This window comes from Coturnix japonica, chromosome 1 (assembly GCF_054131305.1).
Source record: "Coturnix japonica strain WE chromosome 1, WE-NBRP24, whole genome shotgun sequence".
Lineage (NCBI taxonomy): Eukaryota > Metazoa > Chordata > Aves > Galliformes > Phasianidae > Coturnix > Coturnix japonica.
Window position 1 is genome coordinate 76280108 of NC_140663.1, and position 25327 is coordinate 76305434.

The window sequence follows — 25327 nt, forward strand, 5'->3', positions numbered from 1 at the left end:
ATTTATCATGCATTTTACTCCAGACAAATAGCTTTGGTTCTTTTCAGGATCACTAGACTGAAAAGAGTGTGAAATTACAAATAGAGAGTTGAACATAATGTTAGAACTGCTCATATTTGCTGTCACATGGGCTACAAGCAACCTCAACAAACAAATCCCTTTCTCCGTGGAACAGGGAAAACACACGGCCCATTCTATGCACTGCATTGAGTGGCAACTATAAAGTCAGTTGAATGCTGACTTTCAGAACAGTGAGTCAAATCACAGTTGTCAAGTGCATCCAAGATAACACAAGTACATCCTTATAGAAAACTCAGTTTTGCTTATTTCATGTTTTGTGCCATGGGAGGAAGCAGTAATTCGCATGATGCTAATTGTGTTTTCTGATTTAACGAGGAGATCTCCTTTTTGCATAAGAATTATTCCCCTAGAAGGCATAGACAATTTTATTAGGCAAGAAGTCTATTCTGAATGTGGCTAGCAATGCAGGAAATGTTATTTGTAATTGGTGATTTGGATCACAACGTTGTATCAACAGAATGATTTTTTTTGGGAAGAAAACTGCTCTACTCATGCTGTACGTTTACTGACAGAAATGACATTCATTAGTGAGCTGCTTTTGGAGTGTATAGCTTATCAGGAAAACCAGATGCTCTTTACAGAGCTCCAGCTATAAGGTGCCAGCGTAATCAAAGGGCTTATGGTTTTGAAAACCTTCCCCAAATGGAAAGTTTAATACCCTTCTTTTGTCTCTAGACAAAAACTAGAGTTGCATTTCCTGGATTTTAGTGCTGTTTCATTCTGCATCATGATTTCAGTGTTTTCTTCCCAAATAGCTGCTACAGCAGTTTCTAAAGAAAGACCAGAGCAGTGCGAGACAACATGTCATCACTACTGTCCAAGTCATCATTTCTGAGCTTCTAACTCACTGCCTTATTCGCACTGCACTAGAGAGATGCAAATTTGACATCATCACTTTTATTCATCAATACGTAGATTAGAACTTCTGAGCTGATTAGAACATAAATGCAAACTTATTGCAGCTACCAGAATGATACTATCTTGCTCATCTTTTTTCTTTTTTTTTTCATCTGAATATTTTTCATAGTACTAAATTCCCAAACGAAATGATATTAAGAGTTCCACCCCATCTTCTTTGCCAGACTGGCCTTGTTGATACAGGTGCAACAAGCAGGGCTGATTTCTATCCATATATCAGCACCAGAAAAATAAGAACTGTTTGGATTAGCAAGTCTGCTCACCTGATGGAAGACAATTTGTTCTCAGCTTCCAACACAAGCACCTGCAACACAACATCAGCATGATATGTATGTAATGCGTGTAGCTTGGGGAACTGGGCTTTTCTGCTGACACAAACTGCTTTACAGTCCACTGGCAAAAACTGAAGGTCACAGAATCCACCAGTGGCAAAATTATAAGAGATATCTACACCTCCAGCCTGTCCTGATCCCTACAATCAATCCTCTTCACTTTCTCAAAAAGTGGCAAGAACAGCACCACGAAACAAGGAAAATCCATCCTGTACACTAAAACTATAATCACAAAAAATCATTCAATCAATAAATAAATTAGGCTTTCTGAGGTTATAATAGAGATTCATCTAGACTCCACTACATCTTGATTAAACCAATTATAACTGAATGATTTTGCACCTAAAACGACTGTCACAGATTAGATTTAGCTAACAAATAGCCCACGTAGCTGCTCACTTAATCCCCTCACCCTGAGTGGGACGGGAGGAAAACAGGAAAACAGTGTCTCTCTGCATTTTGGACGCACCTGATCTTCTGCAGCCTTGAGGAAATTATGAGTTTCTTTTTTTCATATAGTTCTCTTTTCCCACTTACAGCTCTCTGATATTGTTTTGATTTTCTCAGAAAATAAGAAATAGCACAGAGTATTCTAAAGCTGAGAACACACAACTTCTCTTAATCATCTGCAGATCAGATTCATCACTGCTACACAATTTACTACCACGTTTAAGACTGATCCTGGGAGGAGTGCATAGATATGTGTAAAGGGCGTTTTGAATGCCATGGGAAACTTCCTCTTTATCTAAAAAAGAGATAATGCCAGTACTCATTCTCTGTGGTGAGAAAACCCAGGCTGCAGTAGAGCACATTTCTAAGAAGGCAGCTAGTTTTTAATCTGAAGACATTGAGGCATGGGAATCGTCACTTTCTACAGCAGTTTGTTCCGACACTTAGTCATACTCACTTAAAAAATAAAATAAAAAATGTCTGATTTATGGTTTGAATTTGACTGGATGTAACTTGGTGGGTGTTGCTTCTTTTTCACTCAGTTAAAACATCCTTTACCACCTGCACTTTTTCCTTGTATATGTTTCCCACATATTTGCATGTTGACATCAGATTAAACTTAATCTCCTGTGTTTCCACTTATATGGCTCTTTATATGCTATTGCAGTTATCTCACTGAAGGATTAGAGGTTCCACAGGTACCACAGGTCTGTATCATTTATATTTTTGTTACTCTGTCCACCAGTAGATTACACAGTCTTAGATCCTGTCTGCATGCATGATTTCCTTAAACAGGCAGCTATCTGGTGTCGGTAGCCTTATCTGCCTGAGGTTAGGACTGTCATCATGGAACTCACCTCATTTCCCGGTGATACAGGTGTTTGTTGCCATCCATACAGGTGGAAACCAAGGTGCACACAATGTGAACCTCAGTTGTTGCATCACACAACAATGACCACCTCAATGGTGTCTTTCTTACCCGCCTCATTCCTCAAAAAACTTTTGGTTCTAAAGGGGACCCTTATTTTGGCAAAGGGTTGAGACAGAAAAGCAGGCTTGTACCAAAGTATTTTCAGGTGAGAGGCAATCCCACAAGTTCGCTAGAGGCCTAGAGACCTAAAATAGTTATATGAGGGATGAAGTCCTCTGATCCAGATGGAGAAGAATAGAATGAAAAATGCTCAGCATTTTAAGGAATCAGAGAAGTGAAACATCTTCCTGTTGAGAAAGCAGAGCCTTAACAGTGACTTATTTCAGTACAACCTCTTGCATGATTTTCCTCCTGACTAAAGAAAAGAAGGGCTGACTCCAGTTTTGGATCTCCAGCACAGAGAGGAGCTAGGGCTCATCTGCAAGTTCCTGCTCACCAAACATCTGTCTCATTTAATCCGGTCCTCTGAGTCACTTCCTCCCCACTTTTCAGTCATCTGCCCTCAGTGCACTTTTCCAGCTAACCCAGTCTTCTTCACACGATTTGGAGCAGGGTTCAAGGCAAGTCTGGCTGGGTGGTAGGCAACAGTATAACTAAAGTGTATCACAGGGTGATATTCCTATTTATCTTTGCTTATGCTGGAGTTCTGAGGAACTCTAATGCTGAAAAAGAGCCATGGTATTGCTCATCAACAGAATTGTGCATATGCTAGTGATTCCAGACCTAGGTCCAAGTAAGCTGACATGCCATTGTGTTGAACACTCATCTCCATGAGGCAGCAGTTTGTTGCATGAACAAGTTGCTCTGCCCTGGCGAGGTGCAGTGCTGCTGACTCGACTGTACCTCTTCCATTTCTAAAGCTAGCTCAAAGCCAGCTCAGCATGCTTTGCATGGTTAGAAACTGCAAAGCACAGACACTGCCCACAGAAGGTTTTGAGACAGGAATCCAAGGAGACACAGGAAGCATGATTTCAGACTAGGCCGCAGGGAAGTGGTAGTGCACTTAGTGCCCCACACAGCACCTCTAGTAATACCTTGAAATGTGGGTAGAATTCTGTTTACCTGCGCATGTATAAAGTGCATACAATAGCTCTGAACTCATAGCCAGACCTTCTAATTTCAGTCTTGCTATTCAGTGCAAGGGATAAGGTCCCTGGGAATGTGGGCTTCATCTCAGATTTACCTATGCTTCAGTAGGTGTAGTGTAAGAGAAATCATGTTCTGAGCAGGACTTTCAGGTGTGTGGGTGTTTCCAGGAATAAACAACACTCAACCACAGAACAATCAGGAAGTGTCTTCATAAGCATACCATGTCACTTTACTGCTACAAAATTCATACATTTTATCTCCACAGCCAGCTATAGTGCCATTGACACTCCTTGTGGTGGGTTAGGAAACAACCTTAGTGCATGGTATGCTGAAACGACAAAGCCTGAAATTGCAAGCATTCAGATGATCATATTTTGAGGAAGCCTGTCAATCACAATCCAGGTAGACTAGACAAACTCTGTTTAAGTTCTAAACCAGAATATTAGGAGGAACAGATAAACAGAGTGAAGTGCATTTGCAAGGTGGATATAGAATTTTTGCATCTGCGCATACAAAAAGTGTGGCTATCCAATACTTATGCTTGCTTTTTCACACACCCTTATATTCAAAATTAATGCATTTTGTTGTGGAGGATGCAAATAAAACATAAGAAATTATTTTTCCTTCATTATAAACGTAACAAGTTCTAGGCTCTAAGACAGATCATCAAAAGGCAGGAAATTCAGTGGCAAATGTGACACATACTGCTATCTCAGAAAGAATTGTTTTTGATGCCTTATGTGTTGGATAAGGCTGCTACACAACATATTCCAGACCTGATTCCACTTACTTGCCAAATTCCCAGACAAAACCATTGTATTTCATTACCGGAATGCATACTTAGTCTGTAAGGTAGCTCTCGATAGCACAGAGAATTCCAACGCTTTTCCAAAACCACTCTGAGCATCAGAGATAACTGGATTTTCCCATATATGTACAGCCTACTGTGCTACATGTAAAGTTGCAAGATTTAGAGTCCTCAGCTGACACAGAAGGAGATACAAGAGGGAGAATTCTCATGTAGAAAAAAACATGGCAGATCCACAAGGAGGCAGAGGCCAGCATATCAGTTTATACCAGCTGTGGTTCCAGCTTCATATCAGCACTGGGAATGAAATTCCTGAAAAAATTCTGTTTCTGTCTGTATTCTGACAGTCATAATCCTGCTTTACACTTCTCCATTTCTTATTGAACATGTGATTGGTGTGGAATCTGCTGTCAGCAAGGACTTTAAGGCTGACTAAAACCACTTCAAACAGAGCAGATCACAGACAGTGCCTTCGTCAAATAATATCTGATAACATCATGATAATTAACATAAAACAGTTCTGCAGTAACTCACACTGAAAACCACAGGCAAAGCCCAAGTCTCTACAGTCTGTACACAGAAGACAGGGAATGTTCAGACTCAAGGAAGACTGCAATGACTCTTCATGGCATCTTAAACAAACGAGCCTCTGCCACTGTGTAGAATGTGCATTCGCTACAAGTATATTTACATCTTAGTCTTCAGTCTCAGCTATTACAATCAGTTTGTCCCTCTCTTTCTCCTCCTTTTTATCAAACACAAGGACATTTCCAACCAATGCAGCCAGCAATCCCTGATACCTCTCCCTGACTTCCATGCATTATTTTCCATCTGTCATCCTCTGTCCCACACTGGCCTTTCTTGGGGTTGATTCCTCCATCATGGAATCCTGGTTTCCAATCTGTTACTGATAGGGCAGGAAGAAGCAATAATGGATCCACCACTTCCTGTGGTAAAATGATGTTTCCAGTAACATCTCACTGCAGACTTTGCACGTCACACATCCTAAATTCTGTTGCCTGCAGCAATATTTTCACAAAGGTAAGAAAAATAAATAAGGCACCAGAAACTTTAGTTTCCAGCCTCTGTCATCCCCAGATTTCTGTCCTATCTTCTCCTATGAGGCCCCACTTGGTCCTGAACACCCAGGCTTGAAGCAGAAAGTTATTCACAGGGCTTCCTAGTGGCATCTTAAATGATATTTGCCTAGCAAAAGAATTCTGCTGATTTCTGGTTCCAAAGGAACTGCTGTAAGAATGGCAGAAAGCTTTAACTGTGATAATTAAAACTAGATTTTCATTATTAACAAGGTAGCTTACTGTCTTCTAAAATCTCTCCTATCCCAATACATCTTTCATTCTTCAAGTATTTCTCTTCATGCAGCAATCGTCCAGTTTGCCAAATATAGAATCATAAAACTATTTGAGTTGGAAGGGGCTTGTAAAAGTCATATAGTCCAACTTGCCTGCAGTGGACATCTACACCTAGACCAGGCTGCATAAAGCCTAGTCCAGCCTGCACATTTACACCACTTCAGTTTCACTTGGTCACTGCATCAAGTTTGATCATCATCTATTGCACATGTAAGGCTTTGTACTGTTTGTATGTTGCCTAAGTCCTTCTCCCACCTTATATCTTAATCTTGACTTAAACAAATGACTCCTCTTCCCTTCCATTCCCTTGTCTAGAATACAGCTGTCTGCTATCTAGTCACATCTCTAGATCAGAGTTAAACAGGCAAAAAATAAACCAGACTGTTACTGTGAATAGCATAGTAAAAACCTCAGAACAGCGCAGAGAAGTATCAGAATGTTAAAGTGAATTTAAAAATCAAGTGGGAAACATGTATAGTACTCCTTGCCAAACAAGCTTGTAGTCAATAGTACGACTCTAAGACCAAGAAAATTGAATTTCTACCTTGTCTGATTTTCTTTATATGATTATTATCACTCTTATTTACTTATTCACAAAAGACCTTGATGTGAAAAACTGCCGTGTAGTCTTAGTTCCTGAAAACCTCAGTTTCTTACTGACTTTGATCTGTTTTCTGCCTTTGCTGTTTCTGACTCTGTCCTCACTGACAATTACTCTGACTTGTAATTTTTGGCAGTTGAAACCCTTTCTACTGCTGGCCTACAGATTTGTGCCAAGGTAGTGCTGTGGTTTAAGGAAAGAGAATAAAGCTCTGAATCTGAAATGACTAAATCAGCGAGGAAGTGAAGAAACAGGTACAGTGTTATCAAAAGAAAAAATACTATTCTGAACATAAAAACCACACACAACAAACCAGTTTTCATTGAAAGATGTGGATCAGCTATAATTGGTTAAATTTCTGTTGAAAAGCATGTAACATAGTTTTTCTTCTAACCCAGTTTCTCCCCCAAGGGTCTTGAAAGTTTTGTTGTTCCAACTGAAAGGGAGAAATCCCTAAGACAGGAGGAGTAATTTGCTATAATGCAGAGTCAAAGAAGTGTCAGACATTTAGACTAGTGGTAGTAGAGGCAGCAAAGAGGAAGAAAAAATTTCTTACTAGCTCCCCAAGACAAAGATTTTCTTTTTGCTATTGAACTCAGGCTTGAATAGTCTCCTCCATTTTTACCCCATCTGAGATCCGCTACAGGGCTTATCTTTGTTCATCAGCCTCCTGAGGAGAGCCAATGAACGGAAGGCAGACTTGTTTAGTATGTTTCCTCAGCGTTTGCCTAGGCTCTCAGCACAGGAAACTAGTGCTCAGAGAAGTCAGAAGGAGGAACCTCTCCAGCTTTGAGGAGTCAGACGGTCAGGAGAGGAGTAGGAAGAGGGAAGAGAAAACACCAGCACTGGCTACTGAGGATGCGTTGGCAGACAAGAAAAACTCCCTATGACCACAGCTAGGCTGGCAGCAAGAGAGATGGAGTGACAGAGCTGCCTGAGCCACGAAAGCAAGAGCTGATATGGAGATTGCTGGAAAGGCTGTGTGTGCCTTCTTGCTGCTCACTATCATCAAGCTCAGAAGAACAGAGGGTGAGTCAAACTGTTCTCCTTAAGCGATCAGGTGCCAGGGTGGAAAAAAGAGAAACGTGTACAGGTATTTTCTTCTCATAAGGATTTCTGCTGAGGAGAGGTGGTGGGCACAGTGAAATACAGCAGGGATCTTCTTCAGCTTTCTGAGAAGTGGTGGCAGATCACTGGTATGATGACAGTAGAGATCAGCTTCTGGAATATTTTTCAAAGGTTAATAACTACAATCAAGCATGGGCAGGGCTTTGGTGCTGAACACAGTGACACTCCTAACCCTTTCTATCAGTGTCACTGACAAAAGTTTAATATATTATAGCTATAGCAGTTAATATCTTCTAGATACTGTTTATTTGCATTTGCAGAGTTCGTGCTCTTCCAGACAGCACACAGTAGTCCTAAGATTGACCAATGAATTAGGAATTTGAGCAGCAGTTCCAGAAACCTAAACAGTCAGCTGGAGATATCTCTGAATAACACATAATGTCCATGTGTCCATCACTCTTATGGACAGGCAGAATTAAGCTGCACGGAAATGAGTTGTTTTATTCACTTGGCCAGAAAATAAGAGCAGCTCCTTGAAGATATTTTTAAAGAAAAGTAGATGCAGTCATTGCTGGCAGTGAGGGAACGCCACTTGGTAATGCATCTGACAGATCAAATGGGGGATCTGAAATGCTAACCTCAGTGCCGCTACTTGGAAAAACTCAAAATACTTCACAAGCTATTAAATTCTGTGGCACGCAATAGGCACACAGCAGGTGTGTAAAACAAAAACAGCTATCTCTGTTCTGTCAGAAATGAAATTATCTCAGAAGAATGCTAATGAACTGTCCTGAGGCCATGAACATGGATTATAGCAGCATCACAGATAGTCTACAGTTTTGAAAATAGCTGCCCAGAGAGCTGGACACTTCAATATCAGTGTGACAGTTCTAAGCAAGTTGTAGCGATGAGTTTTTCACTTTGAGATTCCAGGCCAAATTTATTAAGATGATCTGGTGTGTGTACTCTAATCAAAGAACTGGAATGCTGTGTGGAAGCTCAGAAGGAACTGTGCTCCCTTTCTGTAGGCCTGAGAAAGCTACTCCAAATGAAACAATGTCATGCAAAAATAGTTGTGCATAACCAGACTTTATCTGCATTTGTACTCTCCTTAACATTTCCTTTGCATGCTGCCTCATGTGGCTTTGGTCACTTTCTACAAGCAAGAAAAAGGGCAGCTCAGCAAAGCCACTTCACGACTGTCATATCTAAATTCGCACCTGAGTGGGGCTGAACAATGTACTACTGCTGATGCATAATCTGTGTGACTTTTCCTGAGAATCCTCATAGTAGTAGCAGTGGAAATAACTCAGAATTAAAATCTCGCTGGCAAACTTTGAAGACTTTTCCTGGTTTAACAGAATAAACAGGGCACCTCAAATGGCTGTACGCATACATACTCCAAAGGAAAAGGATAAAGGAGTGCGAGTTTTTCCAGGAGAGACTCATAGAACTAAACCATTTATCAGAGTAACATTTGCAGTGTTGACTTGTATAACTTCTCCATCTCCAGTACTACCCAGTGACAATAGATATGACCTAGTGCTTCAGAGGAAGCTGCAAGAAGTCCATTCTCAGGAATGAGATGTGATTCTTTATGGTTAGTTCCGTTCTAACAGTAGCAAAGAAGTGAAATGAATGTCATTACATCAGTACTGGAATTAGAGCGTATAAGGTGAATAAAATTGAAATAGAACATCAGAACAACCTGTCCAGAGTACAAGGTCACCTACACAAATTCCTGAATGCAACTGCTCTCAGCCTTCATTTAGCTTCTTTCTTTAACAACGCTTTTTAATTCTCCTTTGCTAATATGATAGCATTTCACTGCCTCGTTACTTCCACTGTCCTTGTGTGTTCCCGATCTTGTTGTTGCCTCCTATTCTACTTTACTCTGGAATCTTGCTCCTGAAATAAAAATCATAGACTAAGAAAGTATTCTGGTAAATTTACATTTGTCTCTGTTTCTTGATTGCTCTGCTATTCCCTTGCTTCTGTGCGCTGGAATCACTTTGACTTCTTTTACAACAAAAACAACTAAACCACCATAAGAAGTTTATCTTACCAAGATGCTTAAAACAGACCGCTGTCCTATTAAATTAAGCAAAAATATTCTCAGAAGGTACCCAAATCGCCCTAACACAATGTTCAAAGCATGTTCATGTGACAGAATAATTTACTTCACTATGGTCCAAACACAGCACTTGAAGGTGTCTAGTTTCATAACTACAGAAATAGAGAAGTTCAGTTTTGCAAGTTGACCACATATTCCATCACTACAAGCACATTTATTTTAGTAGTGAACGTAAAGACTATATACAGGCTACTTCAAACTCGTAGGTAACATATTTTATACACAGTGGTATAATCATTCAAAAAAAAATAAAGCATGGGGATTCTTCTTATGCTGCTTTATTTTTTCCTAAGTAAGAAAATACTAGAAAAGAAAAGCTGGAGCTGAATACTAAGCAAGGTATGACCAAGATTTTAACCTTTAAAGGTTAAAGATGAAACTGTAAACCTGTTTTCAGAGCAGCTCCTTATCTGCTCTTTGGAAAAAAAAGAAGGGCAAACAATCCATCATTTGCTGCCAATGCTCTATTTTTGTTTGGAATAACAGGAAAATTCCTCTTAAACATAAACAGTAAAACTTTTTGTATTCTTCACTTCATGATGAAGAGGGTAGAAAGTAAAGTTCAGCATGCAGAACAGAATATTGAACACTCTGTATCTGTTTCTGTAGTAAGAAGTGTCCAGGGGGCATTTACAGTTTATTACAAAGGGTGTCTATTATGAAAGAAATAGTACCCAAACCACTTTGGCTTCCAGTGTAAAAGCTCTATTCCTTCTATCCTTTCCAGCTCACATTCTGCAAGGATAAAGATCTATTCAGTTTGCATACAGAAGTTGCTATAGCAAGTTTAAAGTTAATAGCCATTGTGGTATAAAACATGACAGCTTAAGTTCAGTCAAGATTTATTGATGATGGAGGATTTGGGCAAAAGTGCTAATTCTGCAGGCTGGATGATGCCAACACACCACTTCAACACCAACTCCTCCATTAAAGAAGCATTCTGATCCTTTTTGCCTACAAAGGCATATTCATATTGAGACATAGCTCTTTTACATAAGAATAGAAACAGCCTCAGAAAATATCTTTAAATCACTGCATCAAATTTGCCCTTTTTTACAGGCATTATATTGTGAAACTCTTCTCATAAACAATTTGAGTGCCAAAAAAAGAGAACGGAAGAGAACCCTAAATAAGTTGAAAGGCTGCTTTTAATTCAGATTGAGGCAAGACACTCTATTCCAATTTCCAGCCTATATTTGTTGTACTTCTTAGAACTGTTATTACATTTTGAGCTGACAGATTTCAGTGCATATGAACCATTCCATTCATGAATACTACCCAGTTATTCTTCTGAGGTGTTGCTATAATACTATATACTTTGTACCTTCAACAAATTTCCTCACAAACTCCAGATACACATACCAATGCAATTATTAGAAATGTTACACAGAATTAGTAAAAAACTTGTCTGCTGAAAAGCATTATTAGCAAGCTACCTTCAGTGTGACACTTCCTTTCAACACTATCTTTGCTTTCTCTTCTGGAAACAGTTCTTTATCCATCACGCATCCCTCCATCTGTTCCTCTTTGCATCAGCTTAATTTAGGACTTTTCAGAGGACACTGTATCAAACCTCATTACGAGGTGAAGTTTAACATCTTTCCTTTGCCTACAAAATGAGCTGTCTTGAATGGCTGTTTAAAAGGATGCTGGTGAAAGCTAAAGAGCACGAGGACATCACAGAAACTTCAAGAACCAAGATTTAGCAACTGCAAAGATATATTCATGTCTTGGATGTGAAAACTGAAGCCTTTGGTTCCTCATTAGGTTCTGTCAGTGTACTCATCTTTCTGCAAGACATACAATCACTCCCTGATGTTAAAGTTTGCAGCCATGCTGCAGACAATTCATACTGTAAAAGCAGAGTGTACAGTGAAACAGTGTAACTTCCTGTCTGTGTTTTAAGTTTGCCATTAAATTTGTTAAGACAGCAGGAAAGAGATACATGCTGCAAATGACACAGTAATTGTGGTAGAAACGTGCTGCAAGAACAAAAGAACAATTTGGGCATAAGGAAGAATGGAATTTTTGAAGAAAGGAAAAAGGCCTAAATAGAATGAAATAGGAAAAGGATATGTTCAGTAATGGCAAAGATGGATAAAAGAGGCTGAGAGAACTTAACAATAAAGATTTCAGCCTTTTACTGTGTCAAAATGCTGCCCTTCTATAGATGTGTTGACACTGAAAAAGCTGTGATTGTAGCTTGTAGAGACTGAAGTTCTGATGTGAATTCACATCAGTTCAAGCCAGCTAGTTCACGTATTTCTATTGTGAGACTTACAGCACTTGAACTAACACCTGCTTAACCAGAATGCAGGGCAGGTTTTCAGTCTGCACAGTCCTATGTTGCTCTGGGTACGCTGAAAGAGTCACAAAGCTGCCATATAGAAAATTCTGATAGTAATTTAGCAATTTATATCCTAGTACAAAGATCTTCCATTTATCTTTCATTTCAGTTCAAATGAGACTTTTTAAGTGTTCACAGGCTCTCTGTGACACTAGAAGAGGAAAATAGATGCAGAACTCAACCTATTATACGTGGTCTCTTCCAAGTGTCTGGTACTGCCTTTTTGATCATAACTTGTTATGACTAATATAAGGTATTCCTTCCAAGATACAGTTAGTCATTTAATTGTGGTTTATCACTGTTTCAGTTCTTTATATGTCTAAATTTAATGTGTCATTGTCACAGAGAGGGGGAAGGGAGGGAGCTGGGATGCTCCAAAACACATTGCAGATTGTGACAGCAAGAAATGAAGATACAAATACACAAATAGGACCATGCCTGAAAAATTAATCTCCTTATAGTGTAAAAATCTCTTTAGCACCTGAATTCCTATAGAGGCTGTCATGGAACTTGAGTCATTCTAGGGGTAGGACAAGGTTTTACCTGCCACAAAGAATAACAAGCTGGAAAATTTTCCTACTTGAAAAGAATCAGAAGTGTTTTCAAGCTGTTTAGCTGTCTTTGATTATGCAGTGATTCCTCTGAAAATTTTAGTGGTTTCACATTCAAATTTTCCTGTTTTTAAAATACTTATTTCTCATTTTACTGTGTGAAATACTCTGAGAAACAAGAAAAATGACTAAGTGATACCGCAAAAGAATTGGCATAACTAGTTACCCACCAGAGCTGTCAAACAGGCTACATAAACCATGTTAGAAAAACAAGGCAATTCATTTCCCCAGCCTTTTTCAATTACAGTAATCTTAGCATGACAACAGCAACCAGCCCACTTCTGAAGCACAAATACCAACTCCTCCTTTGAGCACGTTTTTTTCCTGAGTGAGGACATGTCCATTTTCAAGTTGGAATTTCACAGAATCACAGAATGTCAGGGATTGGAAGGGACTTTGAAAGATTGTCTAGTCCAGTCCCCCTGCCAGCATAGGAACACCTAAATCAGGTCACACAGGAATGTGTCCAAATGGGTTTTGTAGGCCAGCAGAGAAGGAGACCCCACAACATCTCTGGGCAGCCTGTTCCAGCATTCTGTTACCCTTAATGCATCAGCACATTGGAATGGAAACTCAATACACTGGAATAGAGCTCATGAACATCCTCAAAAATTGCTTAAAATCTGTACAACAGTCATGGGGAGACACTGACAGGATGAGATAATGTTATTTGAATTTTAATAAGGTGAACTTCTGAGTCTGGAGTCAAATTATAGGACTTTAGTCTGGTTTTCAATCCTGTCTCCAACCTCATTAGTCTGTCAGAGGAGGCTCCAAACTGAAATCTGTTGACGTGGGATTAATGTCAATAACCAAATTTGGATAGTTCAGCTTGGAGCTGTACAGAACTCTCTGAATCTTAATTGCCTGTTTTCTGCATCAGAATGATTGACAACACGTACTCCAGGGCTCTGCACCTTCTGACAAACAGAAAAAATGATTGCCATTTCTCGGAGTTCACTCATTGGTTAAAAAGACTGAAAATGATAAGTTATTTACAATAATGTGTAGGTATGTGACCCTTCATATTGTCTCTCTTGGATAGAATGAAATCATTAGAAGGGCTGACATTTAATTATCATCTTTCCTTATCACCACAAGGAGACAAATGTGATAGCTCACGCCTCTTCAGTTTTCTTTTTGTCCACAGACCCACAGAGAGAGAGGCCTTTGCTGAAGTGGTTATTCACTTTTTCAGTTGCAGCAAGCTATCAGCTCAATTCAGCTCAGCTCAGCTACAACATGGGATTTCACCTTTTGAGAAGTAGCAGTGCAATGTACTGGCTTGATTCCAAGCCATCGTTCAAATAGCTAAGTGCTGATGTCTATGGCATATAAGCCCTGATAACATGGGTCTTAAACCAATCAGATATCACAGAGGAAACTTCAGCTATTGAATATTTGGCATTTCACAGTATAAAAAGAACTACCCTGGGAAATAACGGTGCAATGACCAGTTTGAACTTTAATACCTACAACACTGAACCTTTCCTCTTTAGCAGAGGAATAGTTTTGTCTAGTTTACCTGCACAGAATATATGCGTCCTTTATGTTTAATTAAATTCCTGGAGAGAGGGAGATTGTGTCCTCCTCCAGAGCTGCTGAGTTCATACCCAAGAGCGGAGGCTGGGGCAGGCTACATACATGAGACAGAGAAGTGATGGAAAAAGAAGACAAGAAGAAATGATGTAAAATCCATGCAGCCTGGGAAGTCATTGAAGGCAGGTAGACTAGAAGAGAGGACTAGGGGAAAGAAGCCATTTTGTAAGAGGCACAGAGAGCATTTTGTTGATGAGTACAGTCAACAATTATAAGTTACCTGAAAAGTTATCATTTCCTTGCATATTGGTTTATGTTCTAATAACATACTTTTATAGGCCAGAAGGGTTTTGGAATGCTCACTAGAAAGAAACAGTATGGCATGATCAACTGCAGCCCTTGATTAACAGGAGATCCTTACAATACCTTCAAACTAAAGTAAAGCTGTGGCTGACCAGGAAGAACAAAACAGAGATGAGGATAATTTCCATTCAACAACTGCCTTTGTGCTGGTTGATCCCATAGCTCATGGATGTTCAAGCTTTTGGCTTGTCTGGGCTGCACAGCGTGGAGAGGAATTGTGTAGGGCTGCATATAAAATATATTGTATTTTTAATGTGTATAAGTAACAAAACTTGTCTTATTTTTGAATATTTTTTATTTACTTATTGTGAAACTGATGTATCACTCTGGTTCAGTAGCAGAGATAGAAATTCTTATTGACTTCTAAAGATTTTTGTCAGATTTTTGATGAAATTTTACTGTCCTATTGCTTCATCCCTGAAAACAGTTGCTCACAAATGTATGTACTGCCACAAAGCAATGACACAAATAAGATGTGGTTGTGAAGTGATGGTTATTTTTCTTGGGTACAAGAGGGCTTATAAAGGTCTGGTAAAGAGACATCATCAGATTTTTGAGTTGAATATTTGATCACAACCCCATACACTCCATTTGAAATTTCAGAGACAAACGTATTTATGACAACTGAAAATGGAGTTACAAGTATAAAAAAAAAGGATTTTTTTTGTAATCTTGAAACCTGCTTCTGAACACTTTCATCAAAAGGAAAGCACAGTTGCATATTCTTCACTGACCACAAGACTGCGTTTAGCCAGTGTACTAAAATGCATAACATTATTTGGCATCTCTTGAGTCAGCACCTCACTGTGCCCCGTGTCCTGCTTTCAGCTTTCAGCCAGACAAGTGCTGCTTGCACAGCACTGTGTGGTTGTTGTGAATGATAGGTGTGCAGTCAGGGCTGCTTGGTGGGGCAGAACTGTTGCCATGATGGCGTGGGGGGGGGGGGGGGGGGCCCACAAGGCTGGATGGGCTGGGCAGTGGGTGACCCACAGGACACGGGTAAAACATACGTGCCATAACTATTAGCAGACTAATTCTGAAGAATATATATTTTAGTTTGTGTTTAAATAAAGCTAATTCTGTGTTTATGAATAGAAAGTCTTAACCTCATTAGACTATGTCTTAGTTTGAAACAGAAGGAAAAGCAAATCCTGTTTTTAATCAGAAACTGTTAAAAAAATGTATGACATTGTTCTTTATAAGCTCTAGTTTTGTAAATTTTCATCAAGTATTAACCATACAGTAGCAGTGTACCTCCATGTGGCTGACAAGCAGAGCTAATGAGCAAAGGACCAGCAGAATCTGGCCACACTAGTTTTGGAATGAAGTATCCACATTGGACAGGCCCTGCAGTTATGTCTTGCTCCTTCACCATTTTCTTCCTTTTTCAACTCAACAACAGACAGCCAGAGTTTTAAGATAGCTCTAGGAGAATACTTACAGGGTCATAAGATATGATAACAACTAGTAATACGTTTCTGTTCTACAGAGGAAAAAATATCTTCCTTACTCTACTTTAAGTTTTCAGTCAGTTTAGAAACAGAAGTCAACCAAACCTCTCATTATTTTTGGCACACACATCCTTCTTCAGCAAAGGATGAAAGGTTATGATTCTAGCAACATATGTGACAAAAGAAGAAAAGCAAGAAAGAATGTATACAATTCATATTTATGTAAATGCCACTTACCTATACTCTAATAATGAAAGAGGGCACTCAAGTGAAAGCAGTTTGACATTATGATGCTTCTTTTAGTAGTCAGGTGTATGAATGAATAGGACAAGCAAAAATATTTCTTACTAATTAATCTATCATCTTGAGAAAAATATTTGCCTTATTAAACAAGTTATAGGGGAAATCAGAACCCTTCTACAGATTTATCATAAACCTAAAATTGTACTTACATATGACCTAACAGATTTTAAGCTGACTCACATGGCTTATCATTTCGAAAGAATGGTACCTGACTAATCCTGGGGAGACTATGACAGAAAGGCGTAACAGAAAGCACTGCTTTTGCTCCCTTTTTCTCTCCAGTCCTGAAGCATGCAAACTCATTGTGGGGAAACTGCCCAACACAATAGGCTGCTTGGGAAATGCATAGTTGAATGACTATTAAGCAGATATTCCTACAGGATGTACAAGAAAGCAAACACCATTATGCATGCACAAGATTGCCTTTCCTCGTCAACACTGCAAACATCATCCAAAAAACCCCCCACCAACCATCTCAGCTCCAACATATAGTCTGTTTGAATGCTTAGGTTTGCTTAGTCATTTAGTCATTAGATGAGGTCAGCTATAACTGATAACATGACTCAGCTCTGAGGCACTTGGCCTTGTTAAGCTTGCAGAGGAAACACTTTGTTCTCCAGTTTTCAAAGACATTCATGGAGCTCACATGCAGAAGCCATCTTGAGAGAAAAGGCTCTTCTAAGTTCCTTTTCTGGTAAAATAATCTGATTTTAAAACACGCACATCATATTTTCTTGAAATGACATTTAGCAGAAAAAAACTCATTTAAAACACCTTCAGTGTAACAATGTACCAAAGAATACTAAATAACTGAATTAAGACAACAAGCATTTGAAAGACTGGTGTATAATTTATGTATGAGAAAACTGTGAATCATTAGCACTTTTTATTTTCAGCAGTGCTTGGAAACAGTAGCTGATAAATTCTGTCAAAAATAAGTAGCAGAAAGCTAAGTGTTATTCCCATTATTTAATGTAAATCAGAAGTGGGTGGTTTAGTATCCTGCCCCACCAATTTTCCTCTTCTACCAGAAAAAAAAACCCACAAAACTATCAGGGTTACACTCTAATTTATGTATTATACTGCTGAAGTAACTAATACTTTACAGCATTGTGTAATGTAGTGGAGGGCAATATTGCAGCCACATTTCTGACCAATCTGCAAGAAATACATCTAAGTTTGAAGAAGAATTCACCTGAAGGGTACTTAATCCTCAAATTAAAAAGCAAAAACATTTAAAGGGAATTTGTAATTAAGATAGTACAGTGAACTGTACTTTCCAAGAACTCACTTAAACAGAAGGAAGAGTGGTTGAGCTTGAAATGATCATTCACTTGGATTCCAGAAGATATTGAGCTATCAAACAACATTATTAAGGTAGAACCATCTGTTGATCTCTCAAACAAACTAGTAGTAATGATCTGGCTAATAACTTAAAGGTGGTGCTCATTAGGATCATTTCTTAGTGTGGTACATGTTCAGGAACTGGTCTTCATATTGTGAATTTGACAGAGAGCACAGAGGCACATGGCTAACAAGTGGCAGGGAACTACTAAAAGAATGCTACAAAACAAATGTTTAAGCAACAAGCAAAGAGTTGAACACATCTGAATAAGCTGCTGATCTGATAAAACCAATGTGCTGGAGCATGATTTTCTTCCAGTATCTCTTTCATCCAATAAGTCCCAGAGGGAAATATGTCGATCGAGTAGACTCTAGTAGCCCACTGGTTTCACAGGCCAGAACTGTAACAGCAGATGACAGATAACTTCTAGATAAACAAAGACAAGGACTTACTCCAGAATGTAGCATTGCTGACATTTCCCTGTGAAGCACAGACCAGAACTCTGAGGCCATACGTGACATCCTAGAGCAACTTTTCATACATCCTTCTTTTTCCTTGTCTCCTCCAGGAATTAACAGAGTGTCAGCATACCTGGGTCACAGCACTGTGATGACCTGCCCTAATAAGACAAATACAACTATGGTAACGTGGAAAATAAGCCCCAAGACTGGAGGCCAGTGCAGCTTGTCACACTTGAACGATCGAAAGCCAGAAAGAATCAACTGCAGTGACAGAATAAACTGGAGATCCAGACCAGACTGGGATCAGGCACTTGAAATACAGCAAGTAGAAATGGCTGATGAGGGAAATTACACCTGTGAAGTGGTAAATGCTGATGGAAATTTCCACCACCACTATCACCTGACTGTGCTAGGTAAGGGTCTCCTTCCTCATTTCACTGTTCTCCAGAGGACTGTGTCCAGGCCTGGGCATACAAAGCTCCTCTCCTTGTGCACTGGAAGAAGTTTGCAGTAAGAAGTGGAGCTTTCTCGTGGGAATAAATGGTCATGTATTTCTTTCAGAGTAAATGTTTCTTCCCTTTACTTATCTGACAAAACTCTCTTTCTTTCTGTTGCTTCTTCCTTCCCTGTAGAGTTATAAGTGATGAGTGTGAAGCAATTTTCAGTACTCTGAAGAAGGATTCTGAATGAGCTCACTGTTATGCTGCAGTCACTCAGTAATGGCTGCTTGGGGCAAGTCTAATTCAGCCTTGTATTGTAGCAAATTGCCTACCTCCATGTCCAGGGATACCTTTTCTCAGGGCACGTGGCCATAGTATTTCACTCAAATACAGGTGTACGGTGGAAATAATACAAGTAAGCTATTGTACTGTTGGAAGAGTACAAATATAGATGGAAACTGCTAGCAGGCAACTAAGGAAAAGGACTCACCAACTCATGTCAAGGCATGCCACAAGGACTCCACACAGGAGCAATCTCCAGAAAGAGATGCTTCCTTAGTGGTGGTCAGACCTTAAATAGGATCTGGGAGAGGTGGAGTCAAGCTCCACCCCTTCTGGGAGCACAGATGAATTACCTTCACCTGTGCTCCCACAGCTGACTTATCGCTTGCCTCAGATGGTTAATCAGAGGTTCAGGCTGTGATCAACCATTTCCCTTACAGCAGGAGAACTGTCCAAAATGAAAAAAGATACACCATCCTTGTCTCCTGTGACTTTGGAACACATTGCTGTGATGAGATGGCACTTCTACCTCTCCTCTTCTTGCTATGCTCCTTTTGGATAGTCTATAAAACCTCCTATCCCTTTGCAGTAATCCACATGCATCTCCCCCCTTCCTGGTACTTTGCAGTTTCCCCAAGAATGGCTCTGTACTGCGATGACCATGGGAACCCTGTGTGCGAGGCAGAGACAGTGAAGCCAGCTGCTGAGATCTGGTGGGTCCCAGAGAGCAACTCCACACCCAGAGCAGACAGCCACGATAACGGGACAGTGACTGTTGTCAACAGGTTCACAGCACATAGCACCAGTGGGGAGAATTCTACCTGCATTGTGTCCCATGCAACTCTGAACGAGACCAAGTCCATAGCCTGCTTCCCATGTAAGCTTCCCTTTGTGTGCTCAGTGTTCAAAGTCCTGTTTAGCCCTCTGTTCACATTCTTGCTCTACAGCTACAGACACCTACACTGGAATTCTATAAAGACAAGTGCCATCCCACAGCACTTTTGTTCATAAACTTTGACGATTTGTTTGTGTTCCAGTCACTATTTCCAAGTGCTTTTTTTCCCTAAGAGGGAAGTACATTAATGCATTACTGTTCCTTTGGTAGTTGGAAAGCTGTAGGAAGCAGCCTCAGAGCAGACATGCTCTTACTGTTAAAATAACCATGTGGAACCCGATCATCAGTAAAATCTGTTCAGATGGAAATGATTTCCTGCTCGGATCGTGGTAAGATAGAGACCAAATAGCAAATGGTGAGCAGAAACAAATAAATAACTTCATTCTGAGTTATGAATCACAGTATGGAGATACGCTGAGTCCTTGTGAGCGGCTCATAGTGCATAAATGTCATGAGTTGTCCAATGTGGAATCTGGGCCATCCGTTTTAGCTTCTGACACAAACTACATTTTTGCTTCTCAGACAGCTTTCACTAATGACTTTCCCTTTTGCTAAAGAGGATTCTATTTCACAAGCATTCTGAAAATGCATGTGCTAATGCAGCTTAATGCTTACACTGAAGTATTAACAGAGCAGTAAGAAGGCATAACTAAGACTAATTCATTGTGTTTAGCACACAGACACCTTATCCTGTATATATCCATCATTCTCGGTTTCCTGATCATCATCACCTTTGTAGCTGCCATTTACTATTTAAAGCTCCATGGTTACAGGTATGTACTTGTCTGATGTTAGCGGAAAGCTTTAAATAATTCTTGTGTCTTGAAATCAAACGATTCTGTCACTCTGTGCTTCTCAGGGTAACTACTTAGGGTGAATTAACCATATCAAATTTTTCCTGTCTCCTATTCCCAAACTAACTTTTGTCCCAACTTAATCCTGGAGATTCATGATCACAAGAAAAATGTTTTATAAACTTGTGATCAAAGAAGCTCAAATGCCCCTTCTTCCAAGCCTGCTATTGAGGGAGAAATTTGTTTTAATGCTTATTTTCTTTCACACAGATTCTGTCACAAAACGAAACCTCCTGATATTATTCCTACACAGTCCTCACAGGTAAGGAGAATGACACAGGTTATACTATCACCAAATCAGGGATCCGCTACAAAAATTCCAAGCCAAAATAAGGGAGTGAGAATGGGAAGAGAATGAAGAAGAAATGAAATGACAGGAATCATTGTAGCTTTACACATCAAATCACTGAAAGAAATCTTTGAAAGCAATATAGTTTCTTTGGTAGAAAAATCAAAAGAGGGTAGTTCGGTTGGGTTTTTTTTTGTTTGTTTGTTGGTTTGGTTTGCTTTGGCTTGGTTTTTGGGTATTTTTTGAGTCAAAAGAGGAATTAAAATGGGAACATTATTTCTCAGTTACTTTCTTCATTCTAGATGAAAAGCTTGCAGAGTCTCGCCAGAATAATCTACTTCCTGTAGCCTCAATTTCTGGTTTTGTTTTACTAGGATGACACAGTGGAGGTGGAACCTTATACTACTTACGTGCAGAAAGAAAACATAATTTACAACTCAGTATCTGATCTGACATTGAGGCAGAATCTTCCACAAGGATGGTCACCAGCAACATGATTGATTCAGCAACACTGGAAAGGGAAGAGACAATTTCTATTACTAAGACTAGTCACAGAAAGAAATTTCTCAAAGCATTTTGCCAAAGTGGGAGGCAACATAGTTTACTAGGTCTTCTTAAAGACCTACATTTATTGATGAGTCTGCAAAGTTCTTTTTTTCCCCCTTTTTTGCCTTCTTCCATTGTAAAGGAAGGATGGGTCTTTTTTTCTTAGGGAAAATCTGACTGACCACAAGACATAGTTTTTCCTGGAAAAAGTATGCTATGATTGGTTTTCCCTTTCCTGTTCTTGCATTGGACATCCTAGCTTTGTTGGTCATTTCTAGGCATTACTTTGATACACTTGACACTATGATGCACATATCTGGGAGATGTGAAGGGTGTTTAAGTCAAACACTCTTCAGTTAGAAGCCACTTTTTTTTCTAATTGACAAATGACTAACATAATGGCTCTGTGTACTGATCATCACAGAACATTTTGCCTAGCAAAAGTTATCAGTAGGGAAGACCTTCAGTCTCTCTGTTCTGAAAGCGGAAATGAGTCATGAATGTGCAAGTTCATTCACTAAAAAAAAAGAGACATCACTAGCACGCTGCTTTAACTCATTAGGTTTATGTTCAGTATTTCCACTAAACATGTTCATCTGATTAGTCATATTATTGTTACGATTACGTTTCTATAAGATTATCTGGAGGTGGGGCCTTCCTAAATGCATTGGCGTTAAGGTACTGTAAAAGAATTACATTACTCAAACCCAGTAAGCTATTTTTTAACAGAAATTAACATCGACTATTTCACAGTGAAAAGTTCAAATATATTACCTATAACTGTGCAATAACATACTAAAAGGACAAAAATCCTGATGATTGTCATATTTATTTTAAATACAACTGGAGATATTTTCACTCATGTCTAGATCTTTTATTACTACTTTTTTAAAATATAACTGCAAGTCCACTTTGTTGTATGTAAATTAGCTTGTATATCTTAATGTGTCTCATGTTAAGGTGATTTCTTCTCATCTTCCCAAAGTATCTTTTCAGAATAAGTAAATTAAAAAATATATATCTCTGTATATTAGCAGCTCTCAAGATTTTTGGACTGATGTCTTACTAGCTAAAGTATAAACTGGCTTTACAGTAACAGTAAAGAGATTCATTTGTAAATTTCTGTTTACTGCCTTTTCTTTCAGTATTTTAAAAGCCTGAATGAACAGCTGGCCTGATGGTAGGATCAGAAGCACTGGATTTTTCCTTTAGATAACAGGACTCTCTTTCCCAAATGTTGCTAGAGTTCTCTTTTGAGATAGTCTCCTGAGAGCTACGACACACTGCTTGGAAAAGACACTTCTACACTGACTGAAGATCCTTGATTGCATTACTCATGTAAATGAACGTGATCATTAATTTTCACTCTATAAGCTGTGAAACAGCCGCTTTTTGTCCACGTGTCCATATATACACAAGTATTGCTTTTCTCCATCTCCTTACATCATTTTAAAATACAAGGGATCAAAGCTGCAAAATGAATTTAGAATACTGAAATATACATGAGCTACAAACATAGAGATCTAAATAAACTTCAATTTCTGGTGTCTTCCCAAAGGAGGGAGCCAGTCAGTCACAGTCCTCTAAAATTCCAACCTTAAGAAGGTGTAATACTGTCTGAGCAATCTTTCTTTGCATTGCAAACAACCACCACTTCTCAGATTTTTTTTCCTATGGACTGGAAAGTCACTTATGTTGTTCAGTGTCCGTAAAATGGGCTTCATCCTGTGGGAGAGCAGCTTGTGAAGGCTGAAGGTAGACTCTTTCCAGTTTATATACAATATATTAAATTTATCCAAGTACAGAACCTGCTAATCTGCTGTCCAGCTACAGGGTTTTACAATTCTTTCCAGGTCCATTATATTGTACTAAACAGGTATGAAACAGATCTAGATTTTGCTAAGTTGCTAGCTGATTGATTATTTCCTTTGTCCTCTAATTTGTTCCACAATCAGGCCTGCTACCACGCACTTTGAGGCAAGAATCATGAAGGCTGTTAATGGTGGCATGAATGTTTTCTAACCTGAAGCCCAGTGCAGCCAAGTGGCTAGAAGGCCTGAACAGTCAACACAGTAAATTATCTTGCCCTTTCATGTAGGCAGGAAGGCCACACTTTCTGTGCTTAACTGATGAGCATAGCCGAGGATGCAGCCAGATCCTCTGCAGTAAGTTGACAGGCTTTTGACCATATTTTGTGCCTGTGATAAATGCATGCAAGTGTCTCAGGTTCACATATGTATAAAATGATCGTTCTTCCAAGAAGAACAGAAGCTTCCTTTCTCCATTCCTCATTCTCTATCAAGCTACTTGCTATTTCTTTTTGCAATGTACTGCTACTGTACTACTGTCATCCTCCACACCAAAACTTCTGTGTCTTTTAGTGGTCAGACAACCCTACCCTCTAAAATTCCCCAGTATGTTGCGGTCACAGGAAGGAAGTTAGCAGCTTTTCAACTGCTTTCGTAAACAAGTTTTGGTTTTCACCACATTTATCAATGATCAATACACTTGCGCTGCAACGTTTACTTTTGCTTAATTTTATCTCCCACCTTTGCTGCTGTATTGTATTTACACACCTGCATGCCAGTCTCTTGCTAGTTTACAACTACCATTCCTGCTCTAATCAGGCATCATGGTTATCTTATGACTATAGAGAACCCTGAACACTAAGCTTACATGAACTGAATGTCAGCAGGTGCTGTGCTGCTCACTGAAAAGCAGCAGCTTCCTTCAGAATAAGGGCCTATTTTTTAGGATGGCATTGACAGCATGAAAATAAATGGATATACTATAAATACTGTGATTGATGAAAGCTGCAGAACATCAGTTGTTGGGCCTCTCTAACCAGAAACTAGTTCATGGGTACAAAGTCAACCCTTTCACCACTCATTACAGCAATATATAAAATTCCATTAAAACACAACTTTTAGCAGCATAGTCATTATATTACCACTTACCTGCTTCACACAGCTTTCCTAACATGATCCATTAACTGTTCAGCACTCCATCAGGCTTCAGGACTTAGAACTCTTCTCTCCTGCCAGTATCACCTCCTTATACTTGTGGCTTATTATTCACAGTCTTGTTTTTAATCCCCACGTCCTTTGTAGGTTCCCTTGTTTGGTATGTGACTTTCCTGATGTTCTGCCCAGCTTATTGCCAGAAATGAATTAAAATGACTTCAACATCTTCTGTTTTCATCACTCTGAAAGATAAATTTGAGTTTTGACATTACAGCTGATGTCTTTCACATGATTATTGATCTACGCACTTAACTGCAGATGTAGAAGGGACTTCCTTTTATATAGAGAGAAAATGACTGTATTTCCTTATACAAACCTAGGAAAATCTATTGACAAGGGGCTGCTAAATAAATAAGTTTCAGAAAACATACATTAAAAGAAATTCAAAAGTTCTGAAATCTTTATAAGCAGTGTAAGAAGCGATTCATATTCTACTGGTAGGGGAGGAGAAGTATGCAATGCAGTTAGTCATAACTAGAAAGCAAAAATACTTTTACAGAGAAGGAAACAAATGCACGGAGATTACTGAGCAGAAAAGTTTCATTACTGAGCATGTTTCACCAGTCAAAAAGGCTTCCGTAGCCTGTTCTGTTCTCCCTGAAATTCACTATTGAGGAAGTATCTCTCTCTGGAAGACTGAAGGTGACAAATGTCTTTAACCATGTGTTACATTTAAAAATAATTGCACTTTTGCTTTATCTCATTTAACTCAGATGGGACATCCCTTGGTTAGGAAACTGCATAAAAAGGTCCATTAGAAAGATACCTCAGTGTTTTCCTTCACACCCCAAAC

The 25327-nt window shown here is 39.2% G+C and overlaps 1 protein-coding gene across 2 annotated transcripts; it reads left to right on the top strand.

Annotated features, from left to right (window-relative positions):
* The first annotated feature begins 7273 nt into the window (after window positions 1–7273).
* On the top strand, window positions 7274–22630 carry LOC107319971 (cell surface glycoprotein CD200 receptor 1-A-like). 2 transcript variants are annotated; one of them, XM_015875387.3, is made up of 6 exons: window positions 7274–7612; window positions 18313–18618; window positions 19556–19804; window positions 20496–20595; window positions 20887–20938; window positions 21340–22630. In XM_015875387.3, the coding sequence occupies exons 1-6, from the start codon at window positions 7543–7545 to the stop codon at window positions 21460–21462; spliced, it is 900 nt and encodes a 299-aa protein (XP_015730873.2). In that variant the 5' UTR covers window positions 7274–7542; the 3' UTR covers window positions 21463–22630. The 2 variants fall into 2 exon arrangements, with proteins under 2 accessions (XP_015730873.2, XP_085381216.1); XM_085525090.1 differs by lacking the exon at window positions 18313–18618 and having other exon boundaries at window positions 7325–7612.
* The last annotated feature ends 2697 nt before the right edge of the window (window positions 22631–25327 follow it).